At 41.7% G+C, this 21,423-nt stretch overlaps 1 protein-coding gene across 6 annotated transcripts in view; it reads left to right on the top strand.

The window, feature by feature from the left end:
• Positions 1-9,861: 9,861 nt before the first annotated feature.
• Positions 9,862-21,423, top strand: part of PREX1 (phosphatidylinositol-3,4,5-trisphosphate dependent Rac exchange factor 1) — a 129,522-nt gene continuing 117,960 nt past the window's right edge. For 3 of the 6 annotated variants that reach the window (XM_086852442.1, XM_086852441.1, XM_086852440.1), the window contains exon 1: positions 9,862-10,145. In XM_086852442.1, the coding sequence (XP_086708568.1) occupies positions 9,987-10,145 (159 nt within the window). In that variant the 5' untranslated portion in view covers positions 9,862-9,986. Of the gene's footprint in view, positions 10,146-15,573; positions 15,677-21,423 lie in introns of those variants that run through there. The other 3 variants (XM_086852439.1, XM_023940126.2, XM_023940125.2) reach the window with 3 other exon arrangements.

Raw genomic sequence — 21,423 nt, 5'->3', positions numbered from 1 at the left:
ACAGAAGTGTATTTATTTTTAAAAGATAGTAGCCACAGTGAGGGAGCAGTTGGGAAAAATATTTTTGCCGTCTTCTGTTTTTGCCTGCAGAGCAAGAAGTGAAATTGTTTGGAAAGATGCAAATGCAATTGAGTCATTCCCACACCCTGAGGTTCTGGAGAGGTGGAAGATAGGGCTGGATAACGACTCACTTCCAAATTTCCTGTGTGAGAGGTGATAATGAGACTTCACATGCTGCACAAGCAAGTGTTAGAGCTGTGTGTATCTGAATGGCACAGAACTGGCTGTTCCACGTTGTACCAGTGCATAAAACAGCCTGCTTTGTACAGCACTCTTCTTTTCACCAAGGTAAGTGTATAACTAGGCGGATTTTGTTGACAGAAACCTTGTATTTGGTAAAAACAAAGGAAACAGAATACTAAGCTGATTTTCAGTTGTAGTGGGTTTCTATCAGCATAACTTCAGTCACAAAATATGAGTAGCTCTGTGAGGAATTAAAATGATAAATTACCTTCTCTCTGACCTTTATGTCTCATCATTTCTTGTAAGAAATTCAGAGTGTCATCAAGAAATGTCCCTAACTTTACCATACAGTATGGACCTTATTCACGTATGTGCAGAACTCGTCATGTGTTTCACAAAGCCAGTTCCTTGGCTCCTTGATTCAGATTTAAGGATGCTTGTTTCCTTTCCTCTCAGCAGGAAAGGCTTCCTCTGTCTGCTCATTACTAAACTCATTTATTCTTGAGTTGCAGTTAGATATTCTTTAGAGGAATCTCCATTGAGACAAAAGGAGCTTTGTTTTGGTTTTGCTTATTGTATCTTCTTCCTATTGGTCTAGAATTAACATGCATAACCCAACAGGTCCAGTGAGCTATCCAGTCACTCTTCTTTTATTTAAGCTTAATTTTCTTTGTCCTTGCAGTATTTTCCAATTGCTTTACAATACTAAATGTTACTGGATCAGAAGAAATATATTGACAAAACTGAAGAGTGTGTGTAGAAATCTGGGCTATGGAACATATCCTTTCTCTCTCCCTCCAGACTAGTTCAATTTATAGAGTGCAAAATTATTTTTCTATGCTGTTGTCAATGGAAACTTTTCCACAATCTTATTGAACATCTCTGTGTCATCCTTATATTGTATCTTTCCGCATTCTTTCCAAAACCAGTATTTTAGTGCTCTAGTTCCCCTTGTCTCTCGTACTTCATCATTTAAGTCCCAGCCACTATTTTAAGGAAAGTTACAAAAAGCAAAGGTACAAAAACTGAGTTGCAATACATTGAACTGACACAGAGGAAAGAACCTGTTGATTGTCCTGGTCTGATGTTCTAAGGCAGCATGTTCAATCTGAAACTGAAATGGTTCTGTTATTTGTTCAGCCAGTAGAATGGAAAAGTAATTTCCATATCATCATCCCACTGAAATGTGAAGACTCAGACTGATCGTAAGTCTGAGTCTTAGGATCCCACCCCCTTCAACCCTTTAGCAACTGGACATTGTCAGTGACTTCAGTGTGCCTATTCTTGGGAGCACTCACACAAGCGTGCTTTGCTGCCCTGGTGCATACAATGCAAGGTCACATACCATGCACCGACCTTATACAAGAGGCTATAATTCCAAGGACTGCATCCAGTGTTGATGCAGGCACTTGTGCAAGGCTATAGTTTCACAAATGGCTTTAAACTGCAGGTGACTTACAGCCAAAGGAGGCAATCCTATCCTTCTCCCAGCCCTGCCCTCACCACAAGACTGAACACCTCCTCTCATGCCAGCAGTAGCTCTTGGGGGTTGCACACTGAGCCTGTCAGGGAAAAAATCTGACTAAAAAAGGACCTTTTGTTTGTTTGCCTTCCAGTTAATTTGAGCTGGATCAGCTGATCAGTTCATGATCCTGTTCACCACAGTGTCACAAAGGAAGTGGTGAAAACATGACACAATGTCAAAAGGGAAAAAAGGGTAGCTCACACTTCAGTTAGCTCAGGCTCAACAATAAAACCCAGTCCAAGCTGCACACAGGACTAAATGTTTCCCAGTTACATTAATTCGGCCTTATAGAAACAAAATATGTGCACTACAACAACCATGGAGAGAGTTATATTCTGGATACAAGATGCGCAGGGAGCCTATAAATGGCAAAATTATATATTATTACCAAGCTCTCTATTTTGTGCTGATGTGATATCAAACTGGCTCAGCCCACCCTTAGCAAAGATCTTTAGTTATCAAATGCAGACCTCCATAATTCTTCATATTTAGTGGAGAAGAATTCACATATCATCTAACAAAAACATGTTAGTTTACTCATATACTCCAATATTAAAAACAAATCTGACCAAAATTGCAAGTGTAGACAATACATTCCAGAAATTACATCTCTATACAGCTGCATTTGGAACACTGAGTGTCAAAGATGCAGCAGCACATGCTGTGATGTTTGCTTCTTTTCCTCAGGCAACACACAGAGTGGGCCCCAGCCCAGTCAGTCCCTCAGGCACGGGCTGAACTTAAGCTGAGAACAATTCACCAAATCCCTTCAGCACACGTTGCAGCTGAAGAGCAGCAGGTGACAGACTGCTGAGATAGTGCCAGTCCCTGTCCCCAGAACCATGCTCTACATCTTCAACACCACTGAGGTGTTTTGGGAAAAGCAGAGAATAGAACTGGAGAAAAGAAGAGCAGGTGGATGGATGCCATGTATTCCACGTGTATTTATGCGCCCTAAAACTTTTTTTTCTCTGATCTTCAACTCTCTGTTCTACATGGAAGATTCTTTCCAGCTTTAATTGTGAGAAGACCACGAGTTTTGAAACAGCTACATAATTCTAGCCTCCACCTCCTCATTACAATTTCTAAACATTGGTTGTGCTGACACAGAGGTAGGTGGCTTTTCCTGTTCTATGTACTGGCAGAGAAAATAATGCAACTGCAGTTAGGAAGAAGCAATTTATAACAAAACCAAAACCAATCACTATTGTTCATGTTATTTTTATTTCATGTACTTACAGAGAACAAAATACCAAGAGTGAACCTTTGCTTGATTATGTTAGCTCAGGGCAAATACCTGCATACAATCTGCAAAACTTCCAGCAGCCTTTTTTAGTACTCCCCAAAAAAAGAATAAATTTTGTAAGAACGTTAATTTGTCAGAAAAAAAATGTAAGGAGTTTCAAACTTGTAAATGGTCTCATATGGGGAAAAAAATCACTTGGAACAACCCCAGTTTAATTAACTATTTAATCAAAATTTGACAAACTTCCAATTTGCAAAAGAAAAAAAAAGAATTTGCAAAAGAAAAAAAAAATGTCCTACTTCAAGCATATTGAAGCTTGATGTATCTTATTTTCTTTAGATAAATATACCTGGCCCTGCTGTCAAGGCAATGCTTCTCTATTGCTGGCTTTAGGAGGTAAAGATCAGCTTATACAGCATTATGTCAGGAGTAATAGAAACACTTTCTGCACCTGACTTAAAAACAAAACTGCTTAAAAATACCCTGAATTGAGAAGGACCATTTGATTAATTAAACCAAAAGTCTTCTCTCAGTTCAAGAGCTCAGTGAGAACCCTTAATTATATAATCAAAAATTATGTCAGGAAAGAACATAATGAAAATCTAATTATGCACTTTTTAGTACGTGAGTAGTTTTAAGTAGGTGAGTATAATTGAGGGAGGGCAAAAGAGGGGAAATACGATAAAACAAGTGAATCAGACAGCAGAAAGAAAAGAGGTGTCAGAGGAGTGAGTAATAGCAAATACAGCCTTCTCCTGGAGTTGAATGTTGAATGTTTTGACTTGACTACAGAATATATGAAATAACACATGCTTCTTCCCCAGTTATATGTGTTTAGGATTTGACACTAGTCTGAAAACTATGAAAAGGAAATAATTTAATTTCCAATTAATAAGTGAATTCAATATCAGGAATATTTTCAAAAAGTTTTGTCCCTCTCCCCTGACCTCATGGGAAGGCTGCAACTCTCATTCTCATTGTGTTGTCCCTCTGCCAAGTGAGACACCGATATAACATTTTATAAAAGCTTGCCTGCAGGTCCCATGATACAGTTTATAGTATCTCCCACTTTCTTCTCAAATCCTGAATCCATTTTGTCATGAAGTGATCTTAGCCTTCAGTTTTCTCTATGATATTAGAGTTATCAAACACCAAGAGTTATCAGACACCAAGGAGAAGCACAAGCCTTGGGCACTGCTGTCTCGTCACAACCCCACGGACAAAATCGGAGTTGCTGACTGGAAACTTGTGTGACATGGTGGGAGCCCCTTTGAGTGGGCTCTGTTTTGCACATATTGACAGTATTCTTGGGCAGCCACTTCAGACATATGCATCTCAGTTTCCTGTTTTCAAATGGATGTAATTCTTACGTCCTTCTACCACACACCATGTGTCTAATTAAGTGCTTTCAGAGCTTAACTGAATGTGTGTATTATATTATCCTCCAATCACAGAGACTTCCATCCAACCCTTCCTAGCAATTCTTTTTCTTTGTTCACCATGTTCACTCTAAGCCTCTATTTGTTCCAAGTCACTCTGCTGTCAAGTTACCTGAGCATCTTTATCTTAAACCTATTTTTAGGCTGATGTTAAAGAGAGAAATGCAAATGCTCCACTGGAGTCTAGATTCCTGGAGAGTGGGAAGCTAAGAAATTATTTCTGCAAAGCTCACTGCAAACTACCTCCATATTTCTTTCTTGGAGATTAATCATTTGTGGAAATCAAAGGGATTAGTTCTTAGCTAGAATAAAATCAGCAGTGGCTTTAGCAAAATCAGTTATCTGCAAAGAATTCTATATGGGCAGGTGAAAGGTGATTCACATCCGCTGCACACAGGCCAGAACCTGACTTTAACCACTCACATGGAAATCTCTAATAACTACATTATTTTGACTGAAGTTTCTAGAATTACTCTGTATATCTACTGATGCAATGTTGGAATTTAAATTAGCTGCTGCCATTCAATAAACAGGTGGTTGAGTCAGGGCTTATTCTCTGCTCAGCAGCAGCATTTGAGACCCTCTGTGGAAGCAGCATACAGACCACTGTATCTTGAACAGGTCCCTGGCACACAGACTTCTTTAATATCTTGCACAAACCTTTCACTGCTGTCTCTCAAAGCACATAGTAGAGCTCCTGTAAGAGCTCCTCTTTCACAGGGAAGTGAAAGAAAGATGGTTAGCCATGCAAAATGGCTTCCATATGCGGAGAGTCTAACAGGTTAGAGCATTTTAACTTGGTGTGGAGAGCACTGAGAGGAAATAAACTAAAAGGTCTGCAAAATCTTTAAATGGTGAATTAAGCGTAGACAGTGACTGAGCTCTATTTTTTGCAGTAATGAAGTTAGGATGCAACCAAGAAAATTATCAGGTTTAAAGGAAAATATTTTTTTTTTCCTTTTAGTTATCACTGAATGTGGAACAAACTGCTAAAGGATCCTGGAAAAGCCAATGCCTAAATGTGTGTCAATGGAGGATTCAGTGGGAAATAGGCCTGTTGTTGGCTAGTAAAGCAATGGTCCAGATACAACTTCTAGCTCAGGAAATTCTTCAACTACCTTGAGCCAGGTACGTCACAAGCAGGGCTTGAGTGCCAAAATTGTTTTGGGAACCACATTTCAACCAACTTACCGATTTCCAATGAGTCTTTGGGCATTTCTGTTCTGTTTAGGGGAAAGAGCTGTGGGCTAGTGAATGCTGAACTGAAATGGTAAATTTAGGGTTTCCCATGGACATGGTGTACCAGTCTGGAATCAGGGTACCTGTGCTCATAGGAGCAATCCCTCTCTGCTGGTCTGCCTTACCGCAGTGTTTCCTGGCTGCTGTGAAGTTCCAGGCAAAGCTCAGGCCCAGCTTTAAGCTTCTCTTAAAGTTACCTTGCCATTCGTGACCTGTTTGAGACTCATCCTCACCCAGAGATGCAGACAGCTTGCCCGTACACCAATACACAGGGGTCTGCAGTTTAGTGGCTCTTTTAACACAACCATAAGGAGATGCACACAAAGACCAAGTGGAGATCAATACAGAAGAGGAAAGTTCAGAAACTTAGCTCTTAGATGCACAATGTACCCAACATTTCTTACTGTCAGTGGGCTCTTCACCACAGAGAGCTTCAATAAACAGTGAAATTGTGGTGTGCTAAATTCTACTGGAAAGCTGTATAAACGTTTTCATAAATCAAAGCATGACAGGCTGGAATTTATTTAGCACCACAAAAACAGATAAATGAACAGAATTGGTTATATAAATCATATATACACTGTCCTCACAGAGAAAGGGTCATGCAGAATATGTAATGCCCTCCCACATTTGCCTTGGTCATCAAGTCACTTTGAAACTATGCATGAGCAGCAATTCCCTTATAAGCCAGAAATAGGGATTTGCTTCAAAGCTTCCTAAAGTTAGCATCTATATCTAAAAAACCCATCTATTAACTTATCAAAGTTCAGAACAATATGCTTTTGGGAAGTCTGATGAACAGATAGTGCTTTTTAGAAGGGAACAGCAGTGCTTAAAGGAGAAGAAAAAGAGTGGGGGAAAGGCAGGTGTGCAGTCTATCAGGCTTTTCTTGCTGAGTCTAAAGGGTATAGCAGTGTAAAACAAACTCTACAATCACTCAGGATTTCTAGATCTTATTTTTATAGGAAATAGGGTACAAATCACATCTCACACAACTTTCTGGAGCTTTCCTAGAGCCTTCAGCAGGCCAAGGGTGAATAACATTTTCTCCTACAAGGCTGAATATGCAGACGAACACATCATGGGTGCTTATTTCCTTTGGTATTGTGATACCACGTGGAGAACTTATCACCTTGCTGCTAATAGGAGAGCCAACATAAAAATGTAACACCTGCAAACAACTTACAAGCACATGTAAATTAATTACATCTTCACAAAAAACCTTGAATTCATAGTAATTGATGTCAGACTCCTTGTAATTGACTCCTTGACTGTTTTACAAAGGAACATAATTTTTTTGTTTGCTTTTGAAGTGCTTACTTGAAAACACATATTGACAGTAAAAATTCTCATCAAAACTGAACAGTAGTTGTAAACTACTTCCTGTTAAAAAATATAAAAAAATAAAATGAAGCTAAAGAAAACAAGCTGGAAGGAACATATTTTCAGGTGGAATTTCAGCCAGTTATTATATAGTAGCCCTTCAATAATAAAAGAGCTTGCTGGCTTAATTACATATTCTTTTTCTTTAAAATAAAAGTCCACACTAGCAACTCATAGAATATCCATTCAGAAGTAAGGATTTTGTGTATGTCTGCAATAATTTGGACTTTGCCAAAATGATTTTTCCTACAGGCAAAAGAAAACATTTTCTAAAAGAGAGTGAAAAATCTGCCTTTAATTTTAATGGAAGCCTTTTTCCTTATCATTTTAATCTTTCCAAGTCACAAGTAACATAATTTTTAAAATGTTTACACAGTAATGCTTTCAATACCACCACTAAAGCTAGAGGAGTGTTTTGAAGCAATGTAGCTTGTACACCACGGTGACAGAAAGTCTCTCACCCTGCAGCGGTGGAGGCATTGCTCCAGTAACATCCTACTTATGCTGTGATGGGCTCCTGTCTCAGTACTTGCTACAGAAATTAAATTATTATAGGATTTTTGAGGGAAGCTAAGGAGACAGAGATAGCAAATTAAGAACTTTAAAACTAACGACTTTCTCACTCAGCCACAGGGTGGGGGCATAGCTTGGGTGATGGCAATTGCTATTGTGAGGGTATTGTTATTTAATTAGGATATTTTAAAAGAAAGTCTTGCCTGCTGCCTCTTGCCCCAAACAGAAAAATAAACAAACCACATTTGATGATTTAAAAAAAGAGATCAACTGGACACAAAATGAGTAAATTAATGAAAATTCTGTAGCGACTTTCAGAAGAAAACAAAAAAGTTAAATGTAAATAATTTGAAAGAAAACCACTGAATTTAGTTTCTAATCTGACCTTCTGGAGATTCTGCTTCCCTGCCCATGTCCCAGACCTGCTCTGCAGTGCTCTCCCACATCCCAGAGCGCCCCTCAGCGAGGCTGGGACCTGCACAGAGCCTGGCCACCCTGGCCAATTCCTCCCCTTGGTGTTTTTCTGTCAGACCCCCGAAACTCGGGGAGATAAGACCTTTCCCTCACGTTCCTTCCCCTTTCGAGCAATCGTGCTTCAGACTGACTCAGGGTGAGGGGAACGTTTGTTACTGGTGAAGATGCAGGAAGTGTATCACGAGAGCCATGATAACTGCACGCCTTGACCCAAGACTGCCTCATTAGGACACATGGGGAAATAAAATAGTGACACTTAATAAAGGCAATTTCCACACCTAGAGCTGAAAGCACTTGAGGTATTTTCTTTACACTGCAGGCCTGCAGCCTGCTTTTAATTCCATGTAATGCGATATCCATGAAGCCTTGAGATGACAGCTGGGTACGTTAGACTACCAACACTTACTCCTGAACAGAAAACCTAAAAAAACAGAATAGTGACCAGTCAAGTCAGAAAAAAAGCACCCATGTTGAGATAAAAAAAAGTTCGAGAGGTGTTTTGGTTTAGCCTGGGAAAGATGACAATTATTACATTATTTATTATGTTTAGTTTTGCTAAGTTTACTTTTCAAGGTAATATATCCAATAAGTGTCTCTATTCCGATGCTTCTTAAGAATTCACATTATTAACATTATAAACATTTTAAATTTTTTAAAAATTTTCCTCTTGAAAGCTTTCCCCTTAATTAAAAAAAGAGATAAGTTAAAAAAGAAAAAGGTATTCATAGTTTGACAAAAGCCTGGCAATATTCTTATGGTGGAATGAAGATATTTGGGAGAATCTCCACCGGTATTAACCAAATTAGCTCTCTGGGAATGCGGGGAGTAGTGCTCAGCTGCAGCCCTGATTTTGTGTGCAGTTTGCCCTGTTTATCCCTGCCCTTACGCTGTGCACTCATTTTGCACAAGCAGTTGCAACCATCTTAAAACCTCTGCATTTTGAATTCACGGCGATGAAACATGTTTTTTGTATTTATTCTTTCTTGCCACGGAAGTCTGTGGTACCTCATTTCTGCGTGTGTGTGTCCCTTGTGCTGTGTGCATTCCTGTGCGACCCCTCCTTAGCGCCGGGCAGGGCCGGGGCCGTAGGGCGGGGGGCAATGCCCTGCTCGTGCGGGAAACCGCGGTGCGCTCACCGCGCTGTGCTGTGCTCGTGTGGCGTGGGGTGAGCCCAGCGTCCGGCCGCGCTGTGCGGGGCTCGGTGCGGGATGTGCGGGGCTCTGTGCAGGATGTGTGAGCGCGCTGTGCGGGATGTGCAGGATGTGCGGGATGTGCAGGATGTGCAGGATGTGCGGGATGTGTGAGCGCGCTGCGCGGGATGTGCAGGATGTGCGGGATGTGCGGGATGTGTGAGCGCGCTGTGCGGGATGTGCAGGATGTGCGGGATGTGCAGGATGTGCAGGATGTGCGGGATGTGTGAGCGCGCTGCGCGGGATGTGCAGGATGTGCGGGATGTGCAGGATGTGCGGGATGTGTGAGCGCGCTGTGCGGGATGTGCAGCAGCACAACACTCTGCGAAGGGCAGGGGGCCGAGAGGGCGAGGTCTGCAGCGCATGGGGGTGATTCAATGCGGGTGCGAGGGGCGGTGTGTGAGGACGACGTGTGGCTACGAGGACGCGCGGGAGGAGATGAGAAAGACACTCTCCCCTCACTCCAGCCCCGCCCCGCAATTCTCCGCCGGCCCCCGGGGCCTGGCTCCGCCGCCTGCGCCCGCCCCGTCCCTCCTTCCCCTCGCTCTCCCTCCCTGCCACCGGGACTTCCCTTCTCTGTTCTTCTCTGACCGCTAGTCCGGCATGTCCCGCGGCCGGGCTTTACCCAGCGCCCGGCTGCTGTAGCGCCCCCACGGCGGGCGAGGCAGGGCCGAGGGGGCCATGGGGGGCTCCTGAGGGAGCGGGGAGCGGAGCGCCCGGCCCGCGCCGCCACCATGGAGCCGCCGCCGCAGCCGCCCGGCGCCCCCAGCGCCGCCGAGCCCGCTGCCTGCCCCAGGGACACCGAGCGCCAGCTGCGCCTCCGCCTCTGCGTCCTCAACGAGATCCTCAGCACCGAACGCGACTACGTGGGGACCCTCCGCTTCCTGCAGTCGGTGAGTGGCAGCGCGGGGCCGGGGAGCGCCCTCGGGGGCACGGAGGGGCCGGGCGGACGGCCCGCAGCGGCTCCTCCCGGTGGGCCGGGGGCTGCGGGGCGGGCGGCCGGACACAGGTTATGGAAGTGCTGTGCCCGGCTCCGGAGCACTGGGAGGGAGTTTCTATTGGAGAGGCCCGTGGCCAGGGGCGGGCCGGCAGAGCCGTGGGCTCTCGCCCCCGGCGCGGAGCGCGGGCAGCGCCGGTCCCAGCAGGGGTGGCAGGAACGGACCCGGCAGCGGATCCTCTCTCAGAATGCCTCGTCCCTTTGGTGGCTGCTGTTGTTTAGAAGTTGCTTTTACACCCACTTGGAAAATCTACCCTGTCTGTTATTTATAAATAAGTATTGTACATATATCTTTGTTTAGTGGTAAGCATAAATTTGCGATTGTGCCGGGTGTGCCTGTGCATGTGGAAACAATTATACCTGCCTCTGAAATTATTCATGGGCTAGGTCAGAAGAAGAAAATCCATCTGGATATTTCCAGTTTCCTATATAGGTTCTAAATGTGGAATTCATCACCACACTCCTGCAAATAACTAGAAGAGACTGCAGTAAAACTTACTAGATAACAGATATATCATAAAAAAAAAAAGAAGAATAAACTAGTGATCACACAGAGATCAAGAATCAAAGCAAAGGAAGTCTCTGCAGAGATTTCTGAAAGGTTGGTCAGGGCAGAAATTCTTTCTGGTGTTTTCCTAGATAAAGGCTAAACTCTGGTTTCATATAAAGGCTAACATCTGGTTTCATAGACCCTGGGCCACTTTCGACCTGTCCTTCTGGCAAGATTTTTGTTTGTTTGTTTTTTAAAATCAATCTGTCTTGATTTTTTTTCAGATTCACCAAAGTGGCAAACTGTCTAGCATAAAAGATAAATGACAAGGATATGGTTGTTTTATGAACTAGTCTCTACTTGAACCCTTCTCTTCTCTCTCGGGTGGTTGAACTCAGAGCCTTTCATTTGAGTTTTCCAACTGAAGTGCCAGTTGGCTTCATTTAGAACTGTGGTTCTGTCTCAGTGAGAGGAGCTTTTCTTCTAAAAGCTGTAAGATGTAGAAGAGCCCCACCCTACAGACAAAACAAAACCAAAATCCCTCAGAAAACTCCTCTGTCCTAAGTACTGAATTTGTGATTTTGTTAGCTGCAGGCTAGAATGTAGATTCAAGCTACATATATTTTTAATTCTGGTTCTTACAGCTAAATGTACTCACAGTGTTAGCTAAATGGGATTTTCATGTATTAAAAAACCCAAAAGGGTCTTTTGTTTATTTGTATTCATTAACTTGGCAGTTTTCATTAATGCAGTAGTGAGTAATATGCCCTAGGTAATGGCAGGAGAAGATACTGACAGAGGGCACTCGCTTAGGTCTTGGCTTGCACTGCTGGCACTCAGAGCCCTCCTGAGTCGCTTGATCACCAGGTGTAGGGTGGCTATAGTATTATCTTGTGATGTTGGCTCTGGAAGTCCAGCTTTACTCCCCAATGGAATTTATGTTTTGGTAATTATGTTTGAATAAAGTACTGAGGGATAGGATCTTTCTTATCTCTGGGCCTTAGTTTAAAATAGCAGTCATACACAGGCTTAACTTTGTGCATGTGTCAAATATTTATGTGATGTCCTAAATAATGTCAATTTCCTCAGTCATTGACCTACATCTTACAAACTGAATCTCTGTACAACTGCTTTTGGATAGCTGAATGGTGTTTGCCCCAAGCAAAGGAGAATGAGGATCTACTGCCATGGGTGAGGGTAAAAAAAACAATAGTGGGATGAAATTCTTAAAAATAAAATTTGGAGTGTTAAATATTTTCTGTATAAATAATGTGGATGGCCATAACTTAATCCTGTAGCAAGACAGCCTACAGGAAAGAATTCTGCCCCACATCCCACACTGGACAGCCGACACAAGGTGCAAGGATAATATAATCTATATGATCACTGGGATTAGATGCAGTTATAGACCAAAAGTTTTCTTTATGACACTGATGAAAGTACTGCTGTAGTCCTGGGACTCTGTATTCTCAGTTCTGCTTGGCCTTGCAAATGCAGGCCACACAACTTCCCTTTCTTGTCTCTCCTGAGGGTGCTGGCATTGCTGCACAGGAGCCACCCCTCCTGCCCCATGGACCTCTGTTTCCCAGCTCATGTTCTATGTGGTCAGAACTTACCCAGTGCAAAATAAATGTACACTGTTATTTTCCTGCAGTAATGCACCAGGTTAACACTCCAGTGTGATTGGGCAAAGTTAGTTGTTTTTTCCATAGTGTGAATTGTACTGAAATGATTTGTACTCCATATGATCCAGATGTAATTTTTGCTGCACTGTGCAGGAGAGCTGCAGTACTCAGATCTTCTGAAAACTTGTCCCTGTCAAAAAGGAGATGAGACAGATGTGCGGTATGGTTTCTTTTGCTCTATAGGAACTTCAATAGCTTGGGTTAAATAAAGGAAAGCTAAATCTCATATCTTTTATCATCATAATGAGTTTTCCCCAAGTAGGCTGGGACAGTTGTGCTTATGTGAGGGAATCCGTGCTCTTGGTTAAATATTTGCTATTGAAGCCCTAGTCCTCATTAAATGTTCTCAATAAACAATGTTTTAAAAAGCAAACAGCTAAATTCTATGGGTTTATTCACAGCACTGAAGTTGCTTGCTAGCAGCAGCTTCCTGTGTTCCCTGGTAATGTACAAGAATCTCTTAAATATTTAGAATATTGTAAGCATTTAATACCGTGCATTTGCAAATAAATTCAAGTAACTTCAGTTTACCTGAAGTATTTTAATCTGTTTTAGGAGATGAATATGTGATCATGTTTACAGAAAGGTTTCCCTTTCTGTAAACATGCTTAGATACGTTTTCCCTTTCATGCTTAGAAACATGCAGGGGAAAATAGGTTCATTATTACCATAGGGACTCAGTTCTTATTTGCTTTGCCTAAAAGATTGTGGTCCATATTTTGCTTTCATAAATTATTAAAGTGAGTACATAAAGTTTAATATAAAGTATAGTTAAAGTTATAATTAAATACTTAAAGTTATAGAACATGGAGTTCTATTTTCTAACAATAAAAATTGTGTTAGTCCCTGTTAAGAATATTTTACTGTGAGTTGTATACTCATTTAATGAAAATGCTACAAATGTTTATTTATTTAAATGAAATAGTGTCTAGAATCTGTTATGTTTTATACCTAAAGTAATTTCGACAAATGTAGTTATATCTGCAAATATAACTTAGATGTCCCATCATTTGTCACTTTGCATGTGATTTATAGTAATTTTATTCCATTTAATTTTGGACATGAGAAAGCCTTCCTGGTCAGTTTATCTCCTGTTTACTTTCTGGTACTCCTGTTGATACTTGTATTGTATGTGTGTGCACATATATAATATATATATTCATTTGTATTATCTATTACAGTACAATGTATCATAACTATGGAGAGAATGAAACCCAATAGCCTCACCCTGTGGCTTGTTCCACATCTGACAAGGTGAGATTATTGATTCCAAGACAATCGATTCCAATATGGATTTTTATAGCAGAGTCTGCATTTTCTATTAAATTATAATATAATACAGCTATGATACTATATGTATACCATTATTGCAGTAGTCCTAGCTGTCCTAGATACTTCCTCAACATAAGGAAGGAGAAGGAAAAACTCCTTCCTACCAGCTCACAGCTGATGACCTGAAGTTACCGATTTAAATATGAATATACACATACAATATTTTGTCCTGTCTTATTTGCCATTTTGTTATGCAGGGATAGTATTATTGCTAATTGTGGAATCATCCTTGAAGAAACGCTGTGTAACTCAGGAGTATTAATAGACAATACAGCAGTTATGCAGCTGTTACTGACTGTAGTAGTGAAGGCTCATTGCACAGCCAAACTTTTTAAGCGGTAGGGAGAGCTGCATGGAGTAGATGGAAATGTACTGCTGCTAACCTTGTTAAAGAAGTACTGATCACAGACAAAGCAAGGTGGAAAATTGTCAGAACCTAATGGAACTTCAGGAAAAGTTTCAGGACTAAGATAAACTTCAAAGACATAAAGGCAGAAAAGTCGTTAAGTCTCTGGTGTGATCATAAACCACAAGGATTTTCAGTCTCCAGACTTTAAGATTCAGTGAATCCTTTGGCCTCTTTTAACTCTGTAATGTATACAGAAATGTTTATATTGTCCTGTGTAATTTTGTAAATACTCGTTTTTTGTGTGACAGAGTCACACCAGGTGATAATTGGGCTGGAGTGAGTGGCTGGATGAACGGCAGCAGCTGTCTGGTGGCATGCAGTCCTGTGCAGGAGTGTGGGGCTGCAGCACGCTGCTGCAGGTGCTGTGTCTGCAGTGTGCAGCCCTCAGGCTTGCCCAGCTCTGGGTAACTGTTCTTGCTTGGAGTGTCAACTGCTATGGAGAAGTCATGCACAATTTATTGGGGAAAGAAAGGTTGTGGTGTGTTTGACTGTTGTATGGTCATTTCACAGACACCCAGTCAAATCTGACACTAATATTTCAGTGAAGACCAGCTCTCGAGTAAGGAGAACAGGAGCCCTGAGCCATTTCAGACATACTCATTCACCATCATTCTAATAAATAGTGACTACACAGCAGTTAGCTGTCAGGTTTTTAAAGGTTTTTACTATTTTGTAGATCTAATAATGAATTACATGTGGAAGTGTTGGAGCAATAGCTATCTAACACACTGGATTGCAGTGGTAGGTATTTTGCTGCATCATGTTTTTCTCCACATTCATTTATTTCACCAAACAATCAACTCAAACCTGCATATGCAGCTCCCACAGTTCAGATAATTGCAAGTATATAAAGCCAAATTGTTCACTGCATGGTATATGAATGTCTCTTTCATCTTTCCAGAGACAAACCACCAACTTGTAAATTTTAATATCAGAATGACAGGATGTACTTTTAGCTTGAGCAATTGCTGTTTGTTCTGTGCAGGCATGAAAACAGTAGGAAAGGTGAATTGTTCTTACCAGATAGGTATCAAATTGTATCAGTAATTGTACTAGTACTATTTTTAGGTTTTAGTATCATGCATTCCTTTATTTTTGTATGAAAACTAGAAGTCCTCTTCAATCCTATCAATTGTATAAATGTTGCAGTAAGACATTTGCCATCAGGTAAATTAGCCCACAGCCTACAGACTCAAAATATTTATGTTTTGCTCCCCTTTCTTGCTTTGTAGGTGTAATTGATCTATCTCTGGGTTTTGCACTCCACCCATCTTGAAACATGATAAGCATCACAGGCTTTGTTTGGTCTTCCTCCCCGCCCACCCCCTTCCCTTTCTATTTCACAATCTTGTTTGCATCCAAGATGAGGCTCTGGTGCTCTAATAAAGTAGCAAGTAGACCATTTGTCTCAGCTGTGAGCTGTAGTTTCCTGTCTTACCCTGTTCTCTGTCTGTTCAGCCTCAGTAGATACAGATAAACGCTGATTCTGGAAGGTGAACCATATGGTTTGGGTAATGTTGCTCCTTTATTACGAGACAGCTAAAAGAGCATTTGGGGGAGAGGAAGGAGATGGGAAAGGAAATTGTTTGGAAGTGATCTAAATTAGCTTTGCTGATCTGTTATTTTGGGTCAGTTGGTCACCTGCAGCCTGTAGTTAGAACTGCAAATGAGCAAGATGTTCTTCTGTTTAAAGTCACTGAGCTTTTTTTTTCTTTATAAAGCCCGGTTCCTGATGTATGTAAATTGAAGAAGATTACAGCTTTCATTTTAAATGACATGTTTGTAGTCCTTCTGGTTGTAAAGCATGAGTTGAAGATAGAACACTGGCAAAGCAAAAGTGCTCCTGAGTTTTTAGGGGTACTTGTTATGATTCTTGAATTTGGGGTTGGCAATTCTGCTAGTAGTTTTCTATTTAGACCAAGTGTAATGCAAAGTCAGTGGCTAAAGGCTGAAATGCAAATAGATTAAAAGGTTCTTTTGCCCCAGATACAAAGAAAGAAAGTGAAGAAAACAGTCTGCATGTAGAAAGATGAAGCAAAAGAGAGAAACTGAAAAGCAAAACAAAGCAAAGAGAAAGCTCTGAAAATATTTATTCGTCTGAGCCTGTGGTCTAGAGAGCCCAGTTTACAGACACAGATCTAAGATCAGGGTTGGAGGATCCAGAACACCCAGGTTCTCTCCTGCTCTCAGCTGTATGAGCTTGGTGTGTCACTTTGAAAATGGTGTGCCGAGCCCATGCCTTTTGCAGTGAGGCTTTACAAATCAGTTGTGTAGGAGTACAGCAAGTTTTTTTATGTGAAAGAAGGTGTTTATTCTTTTTGCACTCTCATGGAATTTCCATGGTGAGAAAATATCAATAAATCCCCTGTGTAGTTTCACCAGTTTACTGCCATACAGGTGAGAACGAAAACGAATTTCTCTTTGCTTCCCTTAACTCATTGCAGCTTGGTGTGCATCTGACCCTTGTTATCCTTTATCTCAGACCTACTTTGGTCTTGTTACATCCTTTGGGATGAGGTGTCTGACCTCATTCTGGCTCTGCATCTCTCCCTCATCTTGGTTGCTGTGCTGTGATCAATCAGCTCTTTTGCCGTTTGTCCCTCCCTCTCATTTCAGGCCTGCCAGTTGTTGTTTGAACATGTGCCGTGATCTCAGAGGGAGAGGAGGGGAGTGCTTGGCTGCCCTGGGCTTTCCCAGAGCCTCTGGAAGAAACCTTCTGGTGCCTCTGCAAGAAAATTCTCCTGCGATAGCACTGTGGGAGCTGAGGGAAGGGAGGGACAGCAACCTGAGCTCTGACAGGAAAGGGCATGGGGATCAAAAAGTGAACCAAGCATTGCAGAGAGCAGAGTATGAGAGTTGGTTGATACATAGTGGATGTATGTTTGATTTTGTAACATTTTTAGCTGATATTTGCAGGAAGCAGACTGATACCCATTGTGGGAACTTGTTTGTCCCTAAATATAGGAAACAAAGCTTTGATAATTTTCCACTCCCCAGGTCACACAGTATTTCTGCCATAGGCAGGAGTACTGGTTTGCAGGTGTGGGAAATGTAATTCTTCAATTTTACATTGCATTCTAGAATCATGAAAAGTAGCCTTGTAGAGAACATTGACAGATGGTCCCATCATGTTTGATGTGGAAAGATCTTAATTTCTGATGGTTTATCCTGGTGTTTAGATGTTGTTAGCATTAGAAATGTCTTCTTAATGCCCAACATAATGTCTAATCTTTTTAGTTCTCTTTTTTCCTTAGTGTCCATCCCTTAAATATTTCAAGAATGTTTTTACATTTTGCTTCAGATTATACTAAATTGCCAAATTGTTTAATTTTTTAATATTCTTTCTCAAAAACTATTTAATTTTATTTCTAATAATTCCCGTGCTGTTATCTGGATTCTCTAATCTATTTATGTCTTGAACTCTAGTGCCCAGCTTTCCTACATACACATCCTGTCACTCCCAGAGGCATCTGACACACAGGGTTTCTGAGGCTTGAAAAAATGGGATCTCCCAAGTGCAGTGTCTGCCTTTGGGCACCCACATCAGTCTGGGACAGATTAAGCTTTCAAGCAGTTACTTTCTTCTGTTGCCTGCCTATTGTTTGCTTCAGGCGCTTACAAGAAAATATAAAGGGACTGTATAAATTTCTGTCTTCTTTCCAGCTTTTTTCCAGCTGTAGAATCCCTTTTTTGGTTTTGTCTCTCCAAATGGATTTCCAGCCTGCAATGGTAAAGGCCTTGCACAGTTGTAGTGTGGTTTAGGATGTAAATGGTGATTTATCTTCTGATTTTGATGATGCTTGAAATTCCTGTGCAAATGTCAGCCTGCCCTGGTTACCATGAGTGAGTACAGCTAGAGACAAGGAAAGACTTGAAATAAGCAACAATGTCATTTCTCAGTCAGCTACAAAGACTTCTTGTAGAGCAATGCAATTCATGCGAAGTCATCTCATCCAGACTGAGCACTACCTTTGACTGCTTTTCCCTTCTGTATCACAAATAGAAACCTAGACTGGAGATTGTACCAATGGCATGCCTGAGATCTGATCAAAGTGTTGGATTTAAATATTGCTGCAGATGAAGAGTCCTGCTTAATTAACTAGACAGGCGTGATTAAAGCTTTCACACTGCCTCTGCAGGTGTGGTTGAGTCAAGCTGTAGCAGACGTAGAGAACTGCAGTGGATCTGTACTGGGACAGAACCTCAGGGTGGCTGGCTGGTAAAAACACCTGACTTCTGCAAATCACCTTCAGCCTTCTGTAAATGCCATTAGTCTGAAGAGATATTGGCTCCCTTTGAACTGCAGATCTCAAGGGCAGTGTAAGAGAAAACAGCTCTGTGATGAGAAAAGTTCCTTCACTCTTCCTAATGGGTCTTCCTCCTTGCTTACACAGCTGAGTGCCATATGTCTCATGAGGCCATGAGACACTGAGTGCCCAAAGCTGAATGTTGCTCTGATATGCCTCTTCAAACCTAGGGACAGAAAAGCAGAATTGACTATTCTGGCACTGTGGCTCATCTTAGGCCTGTCTGCCCTTTCCAGTGCTATCAGCAGAAGAACTTGTTACAAACCAGCTGGCAATGCTACTTCCTACAGTTCTGGAAACAGTCACAATTTCATGTCATGTATCTTTGAGCTGCAGAGAGGGCCATAGATTTCTAAGTGCTTATTATTTAAAGGTTGGTATGAGGTGATGGGACTGTGGAACTGAGTTACAGACACATTTAGGTTCATGTGAAGGTACTGGGTCATTCTCACTGCTATTCCTGTTGCTGAAATTATTTTTATGGAAGCATATGTGCCACACAAATAATGCCTTGTTGCAGTTAATCTGTTTTATGACTCATGGAATAAATTTTGTGACCATTCTTAACCTTTTGTTTTGTACTTCTGGTTTTGCTGTGGTCAGTTCTAACAGGTTAATTTGCTGGTTCCCAAACCACTTTGCTTATCTAAAATGAGGACACTTTTAAAATTTTTTTTAACAAGTGCAGTTGTTTAGTCCTTAAAAATCTTTGTAGACCAGTCTTATTTTGTCTCAGTAATACAATTTCAATTAAAACAAAAAAGAAACAAACCATCTGATCGCAGAGTGCTGTTTATGTATTCCCTGGGGATTTGTAGTTAAGTTACCACTAGCTAAGTCATAGGACCAACATTTCCAGGGCTCCTGCCTCAAGGATATGTTAGGATCTGTTTGAGTGTACATATTGGGTGTGAAACCTCACATGATTGGGCCAGGAGTTTGGTTTGCGCGAATCAAGCTGCTGGTTCAGTTGTGAAGCAGAGCTGCTGCCAGTAACACCAAACCCACATCCTTTCTGCTGACATCTTGTGGCCCAGGGTGTCAGAATGGGCAAATGCTGATCCCTGAGAGGGATCACACTGCTTGCCCCTTCCCTGAGAACACCTCTTTTACAGAGGGGTTGCTACAGTCCTTTGCACTAGTGACCCTGACTGCTGAGCTTGCCACCAAGGAGTGATGCCTATCTTGGGGATCTGAGCAGTTTACTAAGAAACAGCTTTAAACCCATGAGTCTCATTTTGCTGGATGTCTGCCAGATGTTTACTACCTTTGTACATGACAGAATGGGCTTAGATTTTAAAAAAGCCTAACAACATCATCCATATCCTCTTACATCTGCTTTTATTTACAGTAAATCACATTAGTGATAACACTTCTCTCTTGAAGATTTTGCCTGCTTGTGCTTCTGGCATGCTAGTATGATTTGGAACAACCTGTCATGGGATACATGGGGGAAATACTTGTCAGGAAAGAGGGGAAAACATAAAAGATTGCATTCAGGGATTATTTTGGATGCTGAGGAAGCTGACAATGAGAGAATGTTCAAAATGAATGATGTTGAAAGTGTGTGTGTCACTGGTGGAGGGCCTTGCTTTGGCAGCAGACTCCTGATAAGAACTCACTAAAATGCAAATTCTTATCTCAGATAGATAGGTGGGTTTCAGCTGCACAGCAAAGTCTCTGGTCCCATGGGACTTTCTGGCTAATCTGACAACTGCTTTGAACGAATCACCTCACAGGAAGCCTTGGCTGTTGACCTCATCACTAGGTGGCTAAAGAAGGCCCTTCCATTTTGTATGAAGGAACAGTAATGGAAAGCTGTAAAAGTTTTTTGGACTCTCAAAGCTGATTCTTAAATAACATCCATGTTGTTGTGGGAAAAGTGGACAAGCTTAATGTAGGTATGCATGAGTAGGCTGTGTGCTATTTTATATGTAGGTCACAGAGGAGAAGGCATGGATGCAAAAGTTTCTCTGTGTTAGACCTGATCAGTGGTTAATGCCCTGTATTGTTAAGCAAGAGACTTAGGCTACAAATGTAGTAAACAAAACAGTGCCAGGCTTTACTCTTTGGCCCTGTGGCCAGCTGGTATGGTCTGGTCCTGTCCTGTAGCATTACACTCTGAATCTCAGAGAAGGATGGCTGCATTTCGACTGCCTTCTGGGAATGGTCCTTGGCCTATCCTAACTGGAACCGTGCCTGACAATTGTTTGGAGAATGCTGCTAGGCCCAGGCCAGAGCATGCCAGGAAACATTCTCCCAGTGTTCCTCCAGAACTGCAAGGCTCAGGCGCCTTTCCTGGCCCTGTGGGCTCAACAGTGGCTTAGGTCCCACCCCAGGCTCTGGCACTTAGTGCTAAAGCAGGATTCTGGTAGATTGGAGCTCATGCCCAGACCCAGTGCTAGTTCTTCCTTGGGGGTGCTGATGTTGATGGTGTTACTTATGATGCTTCGTTATTATGTGAAAGTTCTAGGTGCCAGGCTAGAAATGCTAGAAATACGTTTTGTCAGCCTTCCTTAGATTTTTGTCATTACTGACTCTTGCCATCATTACATGGGATCTTTTATTTAGTTTAATCTGTGGAGGAGGAGGAGACAGAAAGGAAATACAGTTTGAATGGCTGTCAACTACTTAAGGACAGTGTGAAAAGGAACTGGATGTTAATTACCTTATTCAGTGTCAACACTGACAGTTGTCAGCTGAGATATTGTAGACTGAAAGTACTCTGGTCCTTCATATGAAGGGTGCTTGATCACTTACCTTTTATTTACTTCCCTTTTTACTAAAGAAAATCAAAGGCTTCAAATGATAATCACTGGACGCTTGCATATTATTTTTTAGCTCACATCTGTCTGGATGCTGGTGGTTCTGTCTGTTGTGTTACTGAAGCTGTGCTTAGGAATCAGTTCAGATGGGAAACAGCTGTTTTTAGGGAGAAGGTGTTGACAAGA

The sequence above is a fragment of the Cyanistes caeruleus genome, chromosome 16, assembly GCF_971803275.1.
Source record: "Cyanistes caeruleus chromosome 16, bCyaCae1.hap1.1, whole genome shotgun sequence".
Lineage (NCBI taxonomy): Eukaryota > Metazoa > Chordata > Aves > Passeriformes > Paridae > Cyanistes > Cyanistes caeruleus.
The sequence above is the reverse complement of the archived record's forward strand: the minus strand, read 5'-3'. Positions and strand labels throughout refer to the sequence as shown.